Here is a 22,746-nt window from a genome sequence, read left to right on the forward strand (position 1 = left end):
GTTGTCTGTTGCATATCTTGCATATTAGCCTTTAAAATGAGCACTTTTGATTTTGAACGCTCAAGTCCCATAGACTTTAATAGGGTTCTAAAGTTCGTACGAATTTTTGGTCCGTTCGAAGGTTCTGGTGCGAACCGAACTGGGGGGGTGTTTGGCTTATCCCTAAGAAGACAATGGTAAGGAGAGGAGGTCACATGATGTGTGACCCTATGGTTTTTGGGCCACCCTTTCCAATCAACGCTTCTTCTTCCTTGCACTTGTGTTACTGCTGTAAGGCTGGATACTGCGAAGCACATGATCTGATACAAAATCATTTGGTTACCTGTCATCAGTTCTTCCAGGAAGCTGTATTTTTTAGCTGGGGCCTAAGGTGGGAGCGATGGAGAGTCTGGTTCACTGGCTTTATGGAAATAAATGGCGGGTTTGCAGCACTTTGGTGGCTGCATGGGGGTGGAGGTACATGGCATTATCACAGTGCCACAGTTTCCCTTGACTCATACAGCAGTGCCACACCCGATCCTTGCAGCTTGCCTGGGAAGCGGCTCTACAGCAATTTGGAGAAGGGGATTCTGTTATTGGCACAGTGTTCACAGAATATCCATGATTTGGGGCTTATTTGTCCCACTAAAGATTATGATTTTGGGCTTTTTTTATTCCACTGATACAAAAAATGCGGAGCTTATTTTATCCCACTAACATCAATGATGGGACTTATTTTTTCTAACTGCCCTTGATGATATGGGTCTTATTTTATCCAACTGCCTTCAGTAATATGGAGCTTATTTTAACCCACTGACACCAGTGATATGGGGTATATTTTACTTCCAATTACACCAATGATGCAGGGCTTATTTTATTCCCAATTACACCAATAATATGGTACTTATTTTACCCCCAACTACACAAATGATGTGGGGATTATTTTATATCATGATATGGAGCTAATTTTATACCAATGACAGTGACAATTTCGGGCTTATTTTATCCCACTGACACTAATCATAGGGCTTATTTTATCCCACTTACACCAATGATTAGGCTTATTTTGTCCAACTGACACCAACTATATGAGGCTTATTTTATCTAACTGCTATCAACATGAGACTTATTTTATCCCATTGTCACCAAACATATGGGGCTTACTTTACTCCTAATGATACCAATTATATCATACTTATTTTACTCCTACTAACACCAGTGATTATTTTTTATTAAAGCTTATTTTTATATCTGCATATAGGCTGCTGTATGAATGGGAGACACTTATAAAATGGGGTTGGATACATTTAGGCATGAGTGGGGCTACAACAAAATGGCGCCCAATAGTGAAATATAGGAGACTAAAGCAAAATGTTGCCAGACGCTAATACATAAGGGATGGACTCCAACAAAGTGGCTGCAATACATTATATAAAGAGAGGAGTGCTGTGCCTGCCAATTATATCCCCCTGAGGAAGTTATGTGTCCCTGTGGCGCAACGCATAGGGGGGAGCTTTGATGTCACAACGCTCTAACAGTGGATGCCGGGAATAGCGATCTGTGGTAATATAACATCTAGGAATTTCATGCTGGTGAAAATAGTTGATGTAAAATGGGCTTTACAATCTGGTGCACTGGAAGCACCTTGTAAATGTGAGTGTAATACTTGGAGATTTTAGAAATAAAGGGTGTGTTTTTAAAGATAAAGCACTATTGCCGTTTTTATATTCATATGTACATGGCTGACAGAAGAAACTGGTAGGAGAAGGAGGAAGTGATTCTATCATTGAACCCCAGGATTGGAACTACACTTCCAGTCCCCTTGAGAGGGACAAAGGCGCTATTTGATCATACTAATACTTATGATCCATTATCCCAGGTGCAAGCAAATCCGGTGGAGGGATAGAGCACAGCATACAGCATGAGTGATACACAAACAGTGAATTGTCACCTGAGGAACACTGAATATAAATGTGGATCACAGTGTATGGCCTAATACTAAAAGGCAATATTTATAGACACGTTTTATAGATGGACTTTATTTTGGTGGACATTTAATTTAATTTGTGGTTTACACAATTACAGAAAACTGGTATAGGGTGTATAGTGGCAAGATCTACACTTATACGTTTGAATACAGTATATATACATGGTGTTTTTGATCTTAAGGTGAAGTGCGGCACTTATATTATTTAATTTATTTTATCCCACGATAACTGGTTATACAATGGCTTATTATATTTCACCGACACCAAGGATGGGACTTATGATCTTCCCACTGGCATGAGCAATGAGATTTATTTTACACACACTGACACCAACGTCAGAATGTATTTTAACTTCCACTAACATAAATCATTTTTTTATATAAAACATAGCATGGGAGGGGGAGATGCAGCATTATAAGCTATACACCATGAAGCCACACCCACTTTACTGACCATGCTTAGTTTCTGGCCACACACATTTACGTCTGATGGGTGCTGCGTTTTTCATACCATAGTTTTCTCACCCTTTGACCTGTATACCTTAGTCAATTTTTATATATATATATATATATATATATATATATATATATATATATATATATATATATATATACATATATACATACACACACATACACATGGGACAGCCATATTTACCTATTACTTACATTTGCAAGTTCTGCTTTCTGTTTTGATTTGAATTTGATTATCAGTAAAATCAAATGTTACTAGGCTATTTTTACTCCAGATCATTTATTTTCCATTCATAAGAATAGAATGAATCAGGAAAATACTACATTATGACCACTAGATGGAGGTCCCAATCATAGTAAATAATATTTCAATTTTTACGTTCATCAGCTCCGTCTATTGATGATAATGCAGTATTTTCCTGATTTACGCTATGGAGAATGAAGAATGCAGAAAAAAAAGATCTGGTCCCGCTTTGTCCCACACTGTTTGTGGTCAGGGACCACAGCCGCACCCACGCGGATGTCATACTGGGACACAGACACTGTCTCCTTGCAGCTGCTGTGTCACAATAGACATCAATAAATCTGTCTGCACTGGGACGCATAAAATGCCTGTTTATCTCTATGCGGGTAAATGTGGCCTTTCACAGGTGTACACTTTTGTGTGCTCTGTGTGAATAAGGCCTATGACAGTGATGGTGAACCTTGGCACCCCAGATGTTTTGGAACTACATTTCCCATGATGCTCATGCACTCTGCAGTGTAGGGGAGCATCATGGGAAATGTAGTTCCAAAACATCTGGGGTGCCAAGGTTCGCCATCACTGGTCTATGAGGTGCAAATATGCATATGATTTAATCCATAAAAAATTTGTATTTAGATGGTTGATAAACAAGTGTGTACATTTCAGAGGGTCTGTTTTATATTTTTCTCCTACCGTGCTTTGAGTCGAATGGATAATTCAATTTACAGAAGTAAAACTGGCAATTCCCTTTGGCTAACAAATCTAATGGGAAGACACTTTTCACAGTAGTACATAGTCCTCCTAGCATGGGTTTGCTGAGAAGATATTCATTTTTACATTGTGAGCAAAGGATGGGCTTGACATGTAAAAACGCATTTTCACGTCTGATCAAACAATGCTTGCATTTCAAAGATAGATTTGCACCAGTTAAAAGCTAGATTTCGTTATCAACTGAAATAAGCAAGTGCAAAAATAACAGATTGAATTGTTTTCTTTTTTTTCTGTGCAGAAAAAAGTTGACAGATAGTTCTCATTGTACTCCTTCTCCAAATGGAGGACCATGCTGTATTCCAGAAGAGCTGGCGGGAGGGGTAAGTGTCTGCAAAATGCTTCCCTTCCGACAGGATCTAATCCCTTTGTTTCCCCTTCCATCCAACAAGATCGGATCCAACTGCCTCCCTTTCAATCAGAATGTGACCCTGCTGTCTCCTCTCCACTTCTATCACAACCTAATCCAGCTACCTCCTCTTCCACCATGACCTGATCTCATTGGTCTCATTGGTTTCTGCTCCATTAGAATCTGGTTCAGCAGCAGGTTCCATCTATGACAACCAGCCCATGTTGTCTCCTTCTTGTCCATAAACTGATCCCACTGCCTTCTTCTCCACCAAAATCTGATTCAGCTGCCTCCTCTCCTCATCTATTAGAATCCGACCTCACTGTCTCTTCTTTGAGCACGATCCATTCCCAATATGTCCTCCCACCTCAGCACCTTTAATCTGATACCATTTCCTCCATTTCTAATCCACTTTTAATCCAATATTGCTAATGCATTTTTTACTCTCTCATTGTATCATAATGCTGCCTTCCCTTCCATCATATTCTGATCCTGTTGCCTCCTCCTTCCTTACCATAATGGCATCCAGTAGCTAGAGCTGCATGATTCTGGTTAAAATGAGAATCACAATTTTTTTGCTTAGAAGATAGATCGCGATTCTCTCACGATTCTCTCACGATTCTCTCACGATTCTCGCGGCGTAACATCATCTTTCACATTAAAACAAAACAAATTGTGCTATCTTTATTGTTTTTTATTCATTGAAGTGTATTTTTCCCAAAAAATTGCATTTGAAAGACTGCAGTGTGATATAAAATTGCCATTTTATTCCCTAGGGTCTCTGCTAAAATTATATATATATATATATATAATGTTTGGGGGTTCCAAGTAAATTTCTAGCAAAACATATTGATTTTAACTTAAGAAAGAAGTGTCAGAAAAAGATTTAGACTTTAAGTGGTTAAACTTCCTGCATTTACAGTGGTTGAAAGCCTGGCAGACTGCCCAGATTATTTGTTTACACAAGAAATTCTATCCCTTTGATCTAAGAAGTAAGGGTTAGTTACAATGTTTAAAGTTCTAAACTTGGCAGATTGCCCGGGGTGCTTTCTTTTGATAGCTGAGTTAGCAGATAATGTCTCCACTTGTTTATATGAAAGAATCGCCTACTCTCAGCGGAAGAGATTGTCGGGGGGGGGGGGTTTGAATCGAGATCGCATTTTTTTTAACGATTAATCGTGCAGCTCTACCAGTAGCTTCCTTTCTTCCATTTACCATTAACTGATCCTGTTGCCTCCCTTTCCCTTTCTCCACAATCCTATTACACTGCCTCATTTCCGCTGCCTTAAATCCGATACCACTAGAGCTTATTCCTATTCACTTCTAATCCAATCCTGCTAGTACCCTTACCTCCAACATGGTCTAATACTGCTGCTTCCATTTGTATGTAGATGCAGTCTACATTCTCCATTGCAGGTGGCGTTCAACCACAGCTGCAATGTAGAGGGAAAGTTAAGAAGAACCTGGTTCATCTATGGCTTCCTGGGTCACAGGGAGCAGCTATCCGATTGAATACCAGTGCCCCATGTGACATTGAGGGCCATCTTGGGTCAGGCAGAGTCTACTTAAGAACCTAGCTCCGTGGCTTGGTGTGAATTTTGTGTGTGGTTAGAGTAGGGACATGTCTTCTGTCTGACAGGGACAGTGCTTAGCATCAAGGAAAGGTTCCAGAGGAGTAGGGAAAGTGCATCGACACACCATCCTTCCTTTAATCCTCCCTGCTCGGAAATAGACTGACCTAGCTGCATTCCGCTCCCCAAGACAGACACTGTCGGCTCACCTGTGACCTCCTGCTACTGACACATCCTGTGAGCGCTCCCGGTCGAGTTGGCTTCTCATCAAACTTGCTGACTATTGCTGAACTTCTATTACAATATATTCCTGTTACTCTGCACCTGGACTCTTGGGTGTTTTCTGCCGCTGCAACATGCTCCACCTATCCACAAACTTCCATCACAATCTGACCCTGCTGCCTTCTCTTTCGTTACCACAATTCCATCCAGCTGCCTCATTTCCCGATTTACCATTAACCAACCCTGCTGCCTCCCATCTCTGCCACTGCAATCCAATTACACTCCATCTTTCTCTCTCTGCCTTCAATCTGATCCAACTTCCTCTCTTCTTCTAATCCAAACCTGCTGATACCTCCACCATGGTCTGCTACCGCTGTCTCTCCATTCATCACAATCTGATTCCACTGCCTTCTCCTTCTTTACTACAATTCCTATCTGCTGCCTCCTTTCTCCATCTGCAATTATCCGATCTTGCTGTCTCTCTTTCCCATCCACCAAAATCCCATTCCACTGCCTCATTCTATAATATAATCCCATCTTGCTGCCTCTTTTTCCTACAACGTCTTCTGATACCATTTGGCTCTCTTTGAGCCAGGACACAAATCAGCACCTAATAAAGGATTAGAAAAGAGAGAATACATTTTACATACAGTATGTCATGATCTACAATGAGATAGCTAACACAATTTTCTCCTCTGCACAAGATCATCCCAAATTCTGTTTTATTACCCATCTATATATATAGCTTTATTTAATAAAATTTATTTAACCCCCCTGGCGAGTCTGGCTCGGGGTGGAATTTTTATACCAAAAGCGGTAACCCCGAGCCAGACTCAGGACCGCATCGCTGGATCCAGGAGGACGCTTACTTACCTTCTCCCTCGGATCCAGCGATGTCCCCACGCTGTACGAGTGAGCCGTGTCTCGCTCGATCTATCACGGAGCCGAACTCCGTTCCCTGCGAGCACTGCGACGTACGGGGACGGAGATCGGCGCCAAATTTAAAAAGTATAACACTCACTATACATACAGTATATGGTAATTTTACAAATTACATTGCTGTATGTAATTATTTCACATCCCCTTTGTCCCTAGTGTTCTGCCCAGTGTCCTGCATGCAGTTTTATATTATAAATACTGTTCTTTATGCCTGGAAACTGGAGATTGTCCATAGCAACCAAAACTGTCACTTTACATCAAAAATGATTTTAGACCAGCTGGAAAACAGTGATAATAAATTGAAATCACTCACAGAATTAAGCGATAGCGATTTGTGGGGAGATCCGTCATCAAATACTGAACAGTAATGACAGTGACAATTCTGCAACTGAGCAAATTTCTGTGTTTTTGATTTGATTACATTATTGAATAATTTTTATTATTGTTATATTATATTTGGTATAATTATTTATAGTTATTTATTATATAATAATTTATCATTTCATTTTTCAAACTTTATCATACCCGGGATGTCTGCTAGACTCTGGTTTGGACAGATTTAAGTTATTCCTAAGAATTATAGGACTACAATATAAAACGCCAAATTTTCATGCAAAATAATTGTACCGCTTTTAGCACCTAAAATCCGAAATAATCGTACTGCCAGGGAGGTTAATACACTAGAATTTGGTTTACCTCCACCATTCTGTTCATTAATGCCGCATTTTGAAGAATGTTTGCGACCACGAATGAATATGTGCTAAATAATCAATCATTTTGCCATCAGAGATGTTTATCTTTGAAGCTGAACTCTGGGCACAAAACGTTCACATTAAATATATTGCTCAATAATCACAAAAGATGTACAGTAAATCCTTTGTGTGCACCAAATTCCTTTGTAAACCAGGTTATAACCATTTAAAGTAGCAGTGAACATACCTTGTGCAGAGAACAAAGCTATGCGAGAGACTCAGTATGGATGCCCCATAACAGGCTACCTGCGAAAAAACTATAGGAGGAGGAGGAGGAGGATACAAGATCAATCACCCTGCACAAGGAGACAGAGCAGCAGGGACTGGTCTTTGTTACAGGAAGCTTCTGCACATATACAAAGTTGTACACTGGATTACTGCACAGATGTGGAAGAAATACACAAAACACTCCAAGATGCAAGAAACAAAACATGCATTTTATATTCAGACAGTATGATTTACTAAAATTGGGGAAGGCAACATCTGGTGCAGCTGTGCATAGAAGCCAATCAGCTTCCAGTTTTTTTTTCTTTTTTCAAAGCTTAATTGAACAAGCTGAACTTAGAAGCTGATTGGCTACCATGCACAGCTGCACCAGATTTTGCACTCTCCAGTTTCAGTAAATCAAGCCCAATGTGTTTATCCCAGAGTTAAGCTTTAAATCTCATTTGTTATGCTAATTAAAACACCCATTTCGTACATGCAGAAAGATTCCCAGTTACTTTCTTTATGCCTTTTTTCACATACTGTAGATGACAAACCGAGAGTGTTTATTTTAAATAACTGATTGTTCAAAGGGTAATAATTCTAATTCAAATGATCCCTAGCAAAACATTGATGCCGCACACACGAGCAGACTTTTTGAAGGACTAGGTCCGACGGTCTTCGCGACGGACTTTTGGCGGAGTTCCGACAGACTTTCTGAATTAATGGACTTGGCCACATACAATCACACCAATGTCCGACAGATTTGAACGTGATGACGTACGACCGGACTAGAATAAGAAAGTTCATAGTCAGTAGCCAATAGCTGCCCTAGCGTTGGTTTTTAGTCCGTCGGACTAGCATACACACGAGCGGATTTCTGAATAGGAACTGGGTCCGGCTGTCACGTACCTAGTAGTTGAGCCTGGAATGCAGGGAGCGGCCCCTCGTATCCCCTGGCTAATGAACCCCTGGAGATGGAGACAGGTATTCAAAAGTTCAGGGGGCACAAGTGCCTGGCAGATAGGACCGGTCCGGATAGCAGCTGGGCACCGACAGCGGGTAGGTAGAGCTGATGGTACTTGACTGTAGCAGGCAGGCACAAGTGAGGAGACTGGCAGGCAGGTGGACGTCAGGAAATACAGGAACCCCAACAGGTAAGCAGGAACAGCAGGGTCAGGTGCAGGCCGGGTCAGCAGGAATCGATCAGCAAGGTACAAGAGGATGAGGCAGAGACGTGGTCAGACAAGCAGAGGTCGTAGGCAGGCAGCAACGGATCAGGGTCAAAGAACAAGCCGGGTATTAGGAATCAAGGTAACAGGTACAGGTACAGGAAGCAAGGTCACGGACACGCTGTAGACTGGACAGCACGGATGGAAGGGAGCAAGTGCCTTAAGAAGACCTTAGGGCGCCAAACGGTCGTACGACGGGTCAGCGCGCCCCCGCGAGTAGACGTGCGCCCGTTCGTGACCCACGTGCGTGCGCGCGCTCGTTCATGTTGACGCGAGTGCGTTCGTTAGCTTTAGCGCGCATCAAGGGGAAACGACGGGTTCTCCACGACAGGTTCCTACGGGTAAGTCTCCTGTGTACGGCCGAAACGCCCGAGTGATCGTGACACCGGCAGAGTTCCGGTGAAAAAATTTGAAACATTCTATTTCTAAAGTCCATCAGATTTTTGGACAGCAAAGGTCCGATGGAGCCCACACACGATCGAAAGCTTTGCTGTCAAAGTCTGCTCGTGTGTAGGTGGCATTAGTAGGCCATTCAGATACCAGAATGCTGTTTAGAGTACAGGTATGCCAATGTACATGATTGACCCTCTGAACCACCCTGTTAATGTTGCAGTTCTACTGCTTATTGCAGATTTTGCTGTAATAGAGAGACTAGAGTGTATTCCCAGTGGAGAGAGACTGTTTCCTGACCTGCAGACCTTTGCAGGAAAGCAACTTTTTCTATACCTCCCAAATGTATGAGTAAGGAAAAACTCTTCTTATCCTCTGATAACTTACATCATTTTAGCCTGCACATTAGAATAACCTATAAATTACTCTCATGTTTTTAAAGCAACTTTAAACCATATACAAGTATTATCAACTATCCAAGCCTGTAAACGCATCTTAATGGGTACTTGGTGACATGTGGGGATATGAAGCAATATTTTGCATGGCAAACTGTAATATACCAACCTAATTGTTGTGTCCCCTAATTGTTGTGTCCCCAGATAGAAGCTTACAATGCCAATCAATCTATAATGCTAGTCTTGAAGTCATTAGCCTTTAGCAGATTTATATATAGCATAATAAATGCGGCTAAAGACAATTTAAAGAGGACAGTACTTAATTTTGCTCACTTGGTTTCCCATGCATATCATTTGTTTTTAAAATACATATTATTCTAATATTTTTTCTAGCAGCCCATGAGAAGCCATTGGCATTGCACTCATGACCGACCACTTTCTCCTGATGTCTTCTTGCTCCAGAAGTAAAGTCTTTATTTTATGTATCCTACTCCTGCACTGGATGCTCTGTTAATCCAGGGTTGAGACTGAAGCAGGGCGGAATGTGTTTTCTGAACCAGGGTGCAGTCTCTTTTTCATAATCATAATGCTATTCCGTGATAGATAGGGACAGAAAAGTGGTGCTACTATGCCTAAAAATCTGCAGATAAGAAGTAAGAATTACCAACTAAGGGGCAAAGGGCCAGCACAGTTCTCTATAAGATTTTTAAAGGGTATTTGACAATACGAAGAAAGTGGAATTTTTAGGCATCACACCATATCTGTACATATTAACAACAAGTGTTGGCTTGGGTGTTGAAGTTTAGCCCCCCCCAACGTCCTCTGGCTGGTTGACATTGGGACCCTTCCAGGACACTACATGAAAAAAACTAACCTTATGTGGCCAATCCAGGCGGCACACTTCTATGTTTGACTAACCACATACATTTGACACTGATATATTTGGGAGACAGGAGCTTCAGGGACCGGTCTTGTGCTGGGAGGATCGGAGAACTAGGAAAATATCTCTCTACTCTCCAATCCCCCAGACAGAAATTAGCAGTTAAACCGTGCAGTGTGGGCACAGCCCCACTGCATGCAAGAAAAACAAAAATGTGCAGAATTCGGCTTTAGGCTGGGTTCACACCATAGCGATGCGGGAACGCCGTGAATCCGCAGCGTTTTCCCGCATCGCATGCCTCCCGTCGGCAGTTCACACTGCCCTATGCGGACTGCTGGGAGTGTCAATGAAATCTTAATGACACCCCCAGACCAGTCCGCATATCGCAGTGCGATCTGCAAACTCGGACAGGAATCGGATCGCATGGTGTGAACACCCATGCGATCCGATTCTGCTGCGGACCAAAAAAAGGGTCCTGTGCGAGTTTGCGGCGGGTGCGATGCGAATTCAGCCATACTATCTGTATGGCTGAACTCGCATCGCACAGACAGATCGGATGTGATTTGCACTGCAGTGCGGTGCGAATCACATCCGGATCTCTCACCCGCAGCTGTGTGAACCGAGCCTTAAGCTTTGACAATAAAACCTAGAAGCTAATTGGTTACCCTGCACAGCTGCACCAGATTCTGTGTGCACCAGTTTTAGTAAAAGTGGTTCTAAAGCCTCAAGGTTTTTTTTTTTTACCTTAATGCATTCTATGTATTGAGGTAAAAAAACTTCTGTGCTGCAGGAGCCCCTCACCCCCCCCCCCCCACTTACTCTTAGCCCTTGTACACACGGTCGGACATTCTGACAACCAAATCCGTTGGATTTTGTCTGACGGATTTTGTCCGAAACTGTTGCATACACACGGTCGGACAAAGTTGTCGGAAAATCCGATTGTACATAACGTGATGACGTTATTTCGTTACGACGGGACTACGTTCAGGCTAGTAGCCAATAGCTTTGGTCTAGGAATTTGATCTGAGCATGCGTGGCACTTTGTCCGTCGGAGTAGGCTACACATGATCGGAGTATGTACGATCGGAGCATTTTGTCGGAAAATTTTACGGACAAATTGGTCCGTCGGATACTCAGACGGAAACAGTCCGATGGAGACCACACACAGTCGGATTATCTGACAAAACAGTCACGTAAGAACACATTCCGTCGGAATCTCTGACCGTGTGTACAAGGGCTTACATGAGCCTGATCCAATCCAGTGCAAGAAAGCAGTGGCTTTCGCTGCTGTCTCCATCCTAATTAGGCAGATTGATAGCATCCATTGACTCCCACTGCAATGGCGTGATGAGGGAGCAGGGTACGGGGCCGAGTCGTCCAGTTTGTGTCAATAGACGCAAACTGGGTGGCTCAGGAGCGAGCATGCATGGGTGCCCCCAGGGAGAGTGGTTTTAACATGGTGGCATGGTGGGGACCTGGAGCCCCAGCAGGGGACCCCAGAAAAGGAGAATCGGGGCTGCTCTGTGCAAAACTGTTGCACAGAGCATGTAGGTATGAAATGTTGTTAAATCTCCCCCACTGAGTTTTAAATGGTAAAAAGCAACTATATAGGAACTTTATGTGGTTGTTCACATAATAGCATTACCATTTATACATTTTTATTTAGGTATTTTATGGAACAAGATATTTACATGATTTTACAAAGATTTATTCATTTTCCAAAATGTACAGAAATGGGTTGACGCCTTAAAAATTAAGCTTTGTACTTTTAGAATACCTTCTAATATAGTAATGTGGTGTCTAGATCTACTCTCCTACTTAAATTTACCTGTACCGACAGAACCTATCATGCCGCGTACACACGATCGGAATTCCGGCCAGAAAAAGACAGATGAGAGCTTTTCATCGGAAAATGCGACCGTGTGTATGCTCCATCGGAATTTAGCTGTCCGAATTTCCGCCAGCCAAAAATTGATAACATGTTCTCAATTTTCCCGACAGAAAAACTTTCTATCGGTAATTCTGATCGTGTGTATGCAATTCCGACACGGCAAAAATCACGCATGCTCAGATTCAACTACAAGAAAGAAGCTATTGGCTACTGGCTATTGAACTTCCTTTTTCAAGTCCCGTCGTATGTGTTGTACGTCACCGCGTTATAAATGATCGGAATTTGATGTGACCGTGTGTAGGCAAGACAGCTTGAGCCGAATTCCATCGGAATTCCATCGGGAAAACCATCAGAGCTTTTTCCGACGAGAATTCCGATCGTGTGTACGTGGCATCACACTACACTTCTTTCACCTACCTATGATAGAGGGTGCTACAATAAGTATTTTAGTTCTTGTATCTCTGCAGGCACCGAAAGACTCTCAACTTTTTGGAGTTACTAAGCCTGTCTGCAGCTGAGTATCTAATTTTTTACACTTTAAACTGATGTTTTATATATATCTACATAGATATATATATACAGTATCACACAAAAGTGAGTACACCCCTCACATTTTTTGAAAATATTTTATTGATTTAATTACTTTCTTTTGATGTGACAACACTTAAGGAATGACACTTTGCTACAATATAAAGTAGTGAGTGTACAGCTTGTATAACAGTGTAAATTTGCTGTCCCCTCAAAATAACTTAACACACAGCCATTAATGTCTAAATCGCTGGCAACTAAAGTGAGTACACCCCTAATTCAAAATGTCCAAATTGGGCCTAATTAGCCATTTCTCCTCCCCGGTGTCATATGACTTGTTAGTGTTACAAGGTCTCAGGTGTGAATGGGGACCAGGTGTGTTAAATTTGGTGTTATCACTCTCACTCTCTCATACTGGTCACTGGAAGTTCAACATGGCACCTCATGGCAAAGAACTCTCTGAGGATCTGAAAAAAAGAATTGTTGCTCTATATAAAGATGGCCTAGGCTATAACAAGATTGCCAAGACCCTGAAACTGAGCTGCAGCACAGTAGCCAAGACCATTCAGCGGTTTAACAGGACAGGTTCTACTCACAACAGGTCCCACCATTGACCAAAGAAGTTGAGTGCACATGCTCAGCGTCATATCCAGAGCTTGTCTTTGTGAAATAGACGTATGAGTGCTGCTAGTATTGCTGCAGAGGTTTAAGGGGTGGGGGGGTCAGCCTGTCAGTGCTCAGACCGTACGTTGCACACTGCATCAAATTGGTCTGCATGGCTGTCTTCCCAGAAGGAAGCCTCTTCTGAAGATGATGCACAAGAAAGCCCACAAACAGTTTGCTGAAGACAAGCAGACTAAGCACATGGCTTACTAAAGCCATGTCCTGTGGTCTGATGAGACCAAGATAAACGTATTTGGTTCAGATGGTGTCAAGCGTGTGTGGCGGCAACCAGGTGAGGAGTACAAAGACAAGTGTGTCTTGCCTGCAGTCAAGAATGGTGGTGGGAGTGTCATGGTCTGGGGCTGCATAAGTGCTGCCAGCACTGGGTAGCTACAGTTCATTGAGGGAACCATGAATGTCTACATGTACTGTTACATACTGAAGCAGAGCATGATCCCCTCCCTTCAGAGACTGGGACGAAGGGCAGTATTCCAACATGACAACGACCCCACACACACCTACAAGATGACCACTGTCTTGCTAAAGAAGCTGAGGGTAAAGGTGATGGAGTGGCCAAGAATGTCTCCAGACTTGAACCCTATTGAGCATCTGTGGGGCCTCCTAAAACAGAAGGTGGAGGAGCACAAGGTCTCTAACATCCATCAGCTCTGTGATGTCGTCATGGAGGAGGGGAAGAGGACTCCAGTGGCAACCTGTGAAACCAAGAGAGTTAAGGCAGTGCTGGAAAATAATGGTGGCCACACAAAATATTGACACTTTGCGCCCAATGTTGACATTTTCAATTAGGGGTGTACTCACTTTTGTTGCCAGCGGTTTAGACAATAATGGCTGTGTGTTGCATTATTTTGAGGGGACAGCAAATTTACACCGTTATACAAGCTGTACACTCACTACTTTATATTGTAGCAAAGTGTCATTTCTTCAGTGTTGTCACATGAAAAGATATAATAAAATATTTACAAAAATGTGAGCGGTGTACTCACTTTTGTGAGATATTGTGTGTATATATATATATATATATATATATATATATATATATATATATATATATATCTATATATATATATATATATAGATATATACATTGTATAATATACTCTATATCCTGGTTAACCGGTTCCCGACCGGCAGAATGGCACGGGCAGGCATATTGGCGTACAGGTACGTCCAATCTTCAATGCCGCCCTGCCATCGCAAGCGCGTCGCTGCCGGCGCGCTCACGTGCCTGTTGGGACCCCCGTGAGTCCGGTCGCGGGTCCCGCGGACTCGATCGCCGCGGGCATACCCGCGATCATCTCACGGGGCGGCTGAATGGACGAAATGCCGTGTAAACAGCATTTTCCCATTCTGCCTAGCAACTAGTGACGCTGATCTCTGCTCCATGTGATTGGAGCAGAGATCAGTGTTCACTAAATGAAAGCCCAGCCCCCACACAGTTAGTAACACACCCCTAGGAACACTTAACTCCTACACTGCCACCCACTGGTTAACCCCTTCACTGCCAGTGTCATTTACACAGGAATCACTGCATTTATATAGCAGTGTTTACTGTATAAATGACAATGATCCCAAAAATGTGTCAAAAATGTCCGATGTGTCCGCGGCAATGTCGCAGTCACAATAAAAATCGCTGATCGCTGCAATTACTAGTAAAAAAAATAATAATAAAAAAATTATTAATAAAAATGCCATAAAACTATCCCTATTTTGTAAACGCTATAACTTTTGCGCAAACCAATCAATAATCACTTATTGCGATTTATTTTTTTACCAAAAATATGTAGAAGAATACGTATCGGCCTAAACTGAGGGAAAAAAATGTTTTTTTATATATTTTTGGGGGGATATTTATTATGACAAAAAAGTAAAAAATAATGCGTTTTTTTTCAAAATTGTCGCTTTATTTTTGTTTATAGCACAAAAAATAAAAACCGCAGAGGTGATCAAATACCACCAAAAGAAAGCTCTATTTGTGGGAAAAAAAGGACATCAATTTTGTTTGGGACCCACGTCGCATGACTGCGCAATTGCCAGTTAAAGAGACGCAGTGCCGAATCGCAAAAAGTGGTCTGGTCTTTGGCCAGCAAAATGGTCCGGTCTGCAAGTGGTTGAGTTAATTAAAGAAAATATGTTCAATTCCACTGTACATGAATTTATGAATTTATTTAGAGTTGAGTGCTGTGAGTATCTTTGCATTTAGTAATAGATGGGAAGACAAGTAGCAGCACTTTCTTTATGTTGCAACCAAATTATGGGCTGTAACAAAAGGAAACAAAACACATTTACAAATATTTATCTAAGCTGTGTAAATTTTAACCTTCATGAATAACTTCCTTTTTAATTTAACAGAAGACTGTCTTAGCAAATACACGAATTCTATTAGAACTTAAGTATGGAGCAGATTTAAAAAAAAAACTTTTGGAGTTTTTAAAGCCTTTGCCACATCAACATAGATGCTGTCTCGTATTTTCTAGTGAAGTACTACATCTATGTGCATTGTTCTGATGATCCTGTATTCTGGGCTGCATCCCAAGAACACATCTAGACATGCAAAGTACCTCCGAAAGGGTTATTACTGAGAGGCCACATAGAAAGTGAACCGCCCAGAAAGAGGGTGTGATGTGTGTAGGTTGTGGACCATATATACTAATGCCGCGTACACACGAGCAGACTTTTGAACATCCAAAGTCCGACGGAATGATTCCGTCAGACTATTCGATCGTGTGTGGGCTGCAACGGACTTTTGATTCGCCAAAGTCTGACGGACTTTAGAATATGGAACATGCTTCAAATTTTTCCGACGGAACTCCGCCGGACCCGGTCCCTCCGAAAAATTCATTCGTGTGTGTGCTATTCCGACGGACTAAAACCGACGCTAGGGCAGCTATTGGCTACTGGCTATGAATTTCCTTATTCGAGTCCAGTCGTAGGTCATCACGTTCGAATCCGTCGGAGTTTAGTGTGATTGTGTGTGGCCAAGTCCGCTCAGTCGAAAAGTCCGTCAGAACTCTGTCGGAACTCCGGCAGAACTCCGGCAGAACTCCTTCGGAAGTCTGTCGGACATAAGTTCTCTCGTGTGTACGGGGCTTATCAGTTTTTCTGCTGAGTCTTTCCTTCAGGTTTACCAAAATCATGTAGTAGAAGGACCTGCCTGATTGCATACAAATTGAAACTCCTATGCCGCGTACACACGAGCGGACTTTTCAACATCCAAAGTCCGACGGAATGATTCCGTCAGACTATTCGATCGTGTGCGGGCTGCAACGGACTTTTGATTCGCAAAAGTCTGACGGACTTTAGAAAATGGAACATGCTTCAAATTTTTCCGACGGAACTCCGCCGGACCCGGTCCCTTCGAAAAATTCGCTCGTGTGTATGCTATTCCAACGGACTAAAACCGACGCTAGGGCAGCTATTGGCTACTGGCTATGAACTTCCTTATTCGAGTCCAGTCATACGTCATCACGTTCGAATCCGTCGGAGTTTGGTGTGATTGTGTGTGGCCAAGTCCGCTTAGTCGAAAAGTCCGTCAGAACTCTGTCGGAACTCCGGCAGAACTCCGGCAGGACTCCTTCGGAAGTCTGTCGGACATAAGTCCTCTCGTGTGTACGGGGCTTTAAGGTTTGACCTCATATTATGATATTGGTAAATCTGAAGGAAAAACAGCAGAAAATCTGATAGTGTGTATGGGGAAGGTGACCAGATTTTTAACCACTCAATACAGTGCACTTTCCTGCAAAAGCCAATTTTCAGCATTTAGTGCTGTTGCATTTTAAATGACAATTACGCGGTCATGCAACACTGTACCCACCCAACTGTTATCATTTTGTTCCCACAAATAGAGCTTTCTTTTGGAGGTATTTGATCACCACTGAGGTTATTATCTTTTTCTACATAAATAAAAAAAGACCAATTTAAAAAAAAAAAAAAAAGTTTTTCTTTGTTTCTGTTATAACATTTTGTAAATAAGTACCCTTTCTCCTTCACTGATGGGCACTGATGAGGTGGTACTGATGGGCACTAGTGAGGTGGCATAAATGAGGTGACGCTGATGGGCACCGATGATGGGCACTAATATGCATCACTGATGGGCACTGATAAACGGCACTGATAGGTAGCACTGATATGTAGCACTAATGGGCATTGATAGTCGGCACGAATGATGGGTGCTGATAGGCGTCAGTGATGGGCACTTAAAGGCCGCACTTATGGGTACTTATAGGTGGCACTGATGGGCACTTATAGGTGGCACTGATAGGTGGCACTAATGGACACTGATAGATGGCACTGATAGGCATCACTGATGAGGCACTGGCAGGCATTACTGATGGACATGGATTGGCATCTACAATGGACACAGATTGGCATCCCTGGTGGTCATGGGTGGGCATCCTTGGTGGGCATACCTGGTGGACATGGTTGGGCATCCTCGGGGGGGCTGCACTGATAATAAATCACCACAGACCCCCCCGCCCCGCCAGGAGTGCAGCCAATTCGCTTTCCTCTATTCGTGGCTGTCAGTGCGATTGGAGGAAAATCCGATGAACGGCTCTTCCTGGTTACACTGTGATCAGTTGTGTGTCCAATCACATAATAAAATGTACAATTGATGCAAACATTTTACATTTTATTAAGATTATATATAGGGGGTTCACCACGATTTGCACATTACAGCTCTGCAATATTTCTTACCGTTTGCAGAAAGGGTGACACCATCACTACCATGTTCTAATACATTGGTTAATTTGCATCTCTGTTATTATTATTGTATGTAAGGGGTTTCACCATTATTTGCACATTGAAGCTCTGCGATTTCTCAAAATGTTTTTACAGAGGGGGTGATACCATCACTACTCTACTGCAATACATTGGTTGATTTGCACTGGATATTCATTTATAGATTTTACCATTGCACTTATAAGTACATTTGTACAATTTTATAGATGAAGTGTAGGGCAGCGCTGCATTTTTTGCTTTTTATTGATCCGCGTTAGATGAGGGAACCTCTAATTACTTTTGAGGGGTTTTTTTTGTTGCATGGTAGTTGTTTTACTTGATTTGTTATGTCCTCTGTATACTGCTAACCACTGGCCCTGCATATTGGTGGTCAGTGTGCCCCCTGTATGCTGGTGGTCAGTGTGCCCCTGTATGCTTTTGCTATGTGCAGGGTGCAGGAGGATGCTACATTCAGGATGTAGGGTTAAACAGGATGCTAAATGCAGGGGGCAGGAGGATGCTGCGTGCAGGGTTCAGGAGGATGCTACGTGCAGGGTTCAGGAGGATACTATGTGCAGGGTGCAGCAGGATGCTACGTACAGGATTCAGGAAGTTGCGACGTGCAGGGTGCAGCATTCAGGAGGATACTACGTGCAGGTTTCAGGGGGATGCTACATACAGAGTGCAGGATTCAGGAGGATGCTACATACAGATTGCAGGATTCAGGAGGATGCTACATACAGAGTACAGGGCTCAGGCAGATGCTACATAAAGTGTGCAGGGCTCAGGAGGATGCTACGTACAGAGTAAAAAACACAACAAAAGGAAAGCGCTGAATCCTGGCAGAGGCATAACACAATTCTTCAATGTATGAAAAATGTCTGTTTATTATAAAATAATCCAAGGCATACAGGTGTCCAGGGATGTGGATTAAAAAGCAAAAGCAAAGCTGGTCCAAGTGAATTACCTGGAGAGGGAGACCATATGAGTGACAGGAGGAATCCAGAGGAACCACAGGAACACTGGCTGGCCTGGTGAAATAGCACACTGCAGGACTCGAAGAGAGGTCATAATCCCATAGGATGGATCCAGAAAACTGGGGTGGAGGTGCTGCAATCAGCGAGGGTGATGGGCGGAACCAACAGGGTGGGTGGGCATGGCCGGGGCACCAGAGATTGATGACTGCTCCACCGAGGAAGCCACTTCTGTTGCCTGGGGATTGTGTCACAAGCTGGCAGAAGAAGATGGTGAGCCGTGAGCTATGGGCAGCACTTGGATGGGTTTTTAGTCCAGAGAGAACACTACAGCTGAGGAGGCAAGGGATAATGGCAGATGTCAGCAGCAAGGACATACTACTGTATGTGCACCCACAGTGGTGTATAATAAACCTGAATTTTAATAAACCTGTAGTAGTTATAATTGGCACCTTCTTCCCCGCCCACCAATGTATAAACTCCAGCTGTTGTCTATGCATGGGCTGTCTGACAAAGGGGGTGGAGCTTTGCATATCAGCCCCGCCCATCTCCTACAGCAGAGCTTTGATTCGACAGCTCCACTCACTGTTATTGCGACTGTAGGCCCCGGCTTGTTCACCAATCCCTGAAGCGCTAGATGGATGTTCACACTGCTGCAGGTCCTGCTAGGCTGTTAGCAATGGGTATGTTCCCCACCCCTGAAACCGGGAACAGACTTAGTCCTGGGACAGTGTCCTCGGTCCGGGGACTGTCCCAGAAAACCGGGATCGTCTGGTCACCCTATTGTGGACAGGAGTGATGCGTCTCAGGGACTGGGAATAAGATGGTCACAAGTATGTATGTATTAAGAAGTGCCATTCATAATCTGTAAAAGAAATAAGATTGAAAAAAATACTGTTAGACGGTCAATGCGGAACTAAAGGAATTATATACTTACCTTTCTGTTCCTCACTGCTGCAGGCATATTCTCCTGTGTGCTGGTTTTCAGCCAACTTTATTGGCTGTTGTGGTATGATGTCGCTCCTGAGCATGTGCAGGATGTCGCCATTCCAGCGCACAAGGATTGGGACATATGCTGTAAGCTGAGCTGTGCATGCACAGCTCAATTTACATGCTGGGATACACTGCAAAGAGGAAAGTAAGTGTATTTTACTGCAAAAGAGACATTGGGGTTGATTTACTAAAACTGGAGAGTGGAAAATCTGGCGCATCTCTGCATAGAAACCAGAAATCAGCTTCCAGATTTTTATCGTCAAACCTTAATTGAAGAGCTTACTCTCAAAGGGGACGCTGGAAATTTTCCCAGGTTCTTCAACACCGGATTGCCTCACAGCCAGGCACATGATCTCAGCCCACTTTTTCTCTAAACCAGTCTAAGGGTGTTGTTTTTGTTGTTTCTATTTTTGGAGAACTTGGATAGGGTTGGGAGAATTGAGTGGGATACTCAAAAAACAGAAACTATATACAAGTTGAGGACAGTGAACTCCTTTCTGAAAAGCTAAAGAAGAAGTCCATGCTTGTAGAAAACTGTGGTCTTGGCTTGTGGTAGAATCAGTTAAATGCAGATTTTTTTTCTTTAGAGTCTCTTCACAAAGAATCAGACTAAGCCAGGAGTCCCCAATCCCCAGGCCACAGATCGGTGCTGGTCCATGGCCTGTTGATGAACAGGCTGCACAGCAGGCCTATCACAGGACTATCACATGCCTGTGTTTTCCTCTCCATGCTCCTCCACTTGCCCGCCCAACGATGTCATCCTATCAGCAGGGCAGGGGACGGGAGGAGCTGCAAATAGAGATGCTTCCCTGCTGATAGGATGACAATGTTGAGCAGGCAGAGTAGCCGGGAGAGGACACATGGACGATATCAGGTAGGAGTCCTGTGCAGGAGATGCAGAGCTTGGAATTGGGAAGTGTGCTGTGTGATGTTAGAAAGGAAAGAAGGGGGCAGACTGCAGGGTCTCTGTGATGGAGGAGGGTGCGATTGCTAGGGGCACTGTACTATAAGGGGGACTACACTCTAAAGGGGTACTGTAGTAATTAAAGTGCCCCTTTACAGTGCAGTCCCCTTTATATGACAGTGCTCCCTTTACAGCATAGTCCCCTTTATATCACAGTGCCCCCTTTACAACACAGCCCCCATTTACATTATAGTGCCTCCTTTACAACACAGACCCCTTTACATTATAGTGTCCCCTTTACAACACAGCCCCCCTTTACATTATAGTGCCCCCTTTACAACACAGCCCCCCTTTACATTATAGTGCCCCCTTTACAACACAGCCCCCCTTTACATTATAGTGCCCCCTTTACAACACAGCCCCCCTTTACATTATAGTGCCCCCTTTACAACACAGACCCCTTTACATTATACTGCCCCCTTTGCTTAGCAATTCCTAGAAGGGGGAGAGGAATGTCAAAATTACCCCATACTTGAAGTGGTTTTAAATTTTGAGATTTTTTTTGTGGTTTTAGATTTTTTTTTTTAACCAGAGTTTAATGTCACTTTTATTAGGAAATTGACAACTCTTGTAGCTCAAGATGATGTAAAAAACCTAATGAGTGTGCACATCATCACATCAAAAGATCTTGTTTAAAAGGCATATAGAAAACTGCTGGCTTTTATAGCTAATGACTAGGATGCAACATTTAGAAAGCAGGCACTGGGAGAAAGATATATAAATGATTAACTTCATTTTTAGCGATTGAAACAAGGTTATTCCCATGTATGACAGACATCAATTATTTTACTTTGAAGCTAACTTGGGAGGTAAGATATATTATTTATAAGCTTATATAAACAGTACATATGGACTTAGAACTTGGACCTGCCAGTAATGTGGAACTCCAGTCTTTTATTCCAAGCTAGTCAATGAATTGCATTTGAAAAACAAACAAAAGTGCAGCGCTTCAAAATATATAGTGAATTATAAGTCTTTGAAAAATAATATTAATAAAAATGGAGTGTAAAACTCCAACAAGTCTATATATGAGTTAAATTAGAAAATCTTGAGAGGTGAGAAGAATCCAGCATGTAATGAAGAGGGTACTATCAATCCATCACCCCTATATCACCAGAAATCAATGGTATAAACGCATATCCATAACATGAAAAACAACGGTGCTATGCCTCCACCACCATATATGCATTTACCAGAAGTACATTAAATATATGCATGTCACAATCTTCACTTAGTAAAACAGTCCCCCAGATCTCCAGGCGTAACCCCTGATGACGTGCTTGCATGTGTGGCGAGCTTGTTTATTACAGCACTCAGGAAGGTACTGTGGTAACTTGGAGATCTGGAGGACCCTTTTACTACCCTAGAGGCTGTAGATGTTGCGGCAAGTGCAGCAGAAAAATATTGCTGGGGGTGAGAAAGATGCAGAAAACAGGGGAGTGTGGGTCTCTTGTTATCGACTTGTCTCTTTGAGGTGCTGCTCCCACTCATGTATTTTCCCATGCATGTAGTACCCAAATGACTGGTGCTTTTGTTATGGCTGATATACTGCAGGCAGAGGCTGCAGACCACAATGGAGCTGTTGGCAGCAGATTTGTTGAAAAAAAGCC

General features: G+C 42.9%; 1 protein-coding gene across 1 annotated transcript in view; it reads left to right on the top strand.

The window, feature by feature from the left end:
* LOC143934462 (putative pleckstrin homology domain-containing family N member 1) overlaps positions 1–22,746 on the top strand; it is a 115,955-nt gene that overhangs the window by 35,185 nt on the left and 58,024 nt on the right. The window contains exon 2 of the mRNA XM_077458112.1: positions 3,694–3,775. Within this exon, the coding sequence (XP_077314238.1) occupies positions 3,694–3,775 (82 nt within the window). The remainder of the gene's footprint in view (positions 1–3,693; positions 3,776–22,746) is intronic.

Source organism: Lithobates pipiens, unplaced genomic scaffold, assembly GCF_037356315.1.
Source record: "Lithobates pipiens isolate NorthernLeopardFrog02 unplaced genomic scaffold, aLitPip1_a1.2 Scaffold_27, whole genome shotgun sequence".
Lineage (NCBI taxonomy): Eukaryota > Metazoa > Chordata > Amphibia > Anura > Ranidae > Lithobates > Lithobates pipiens.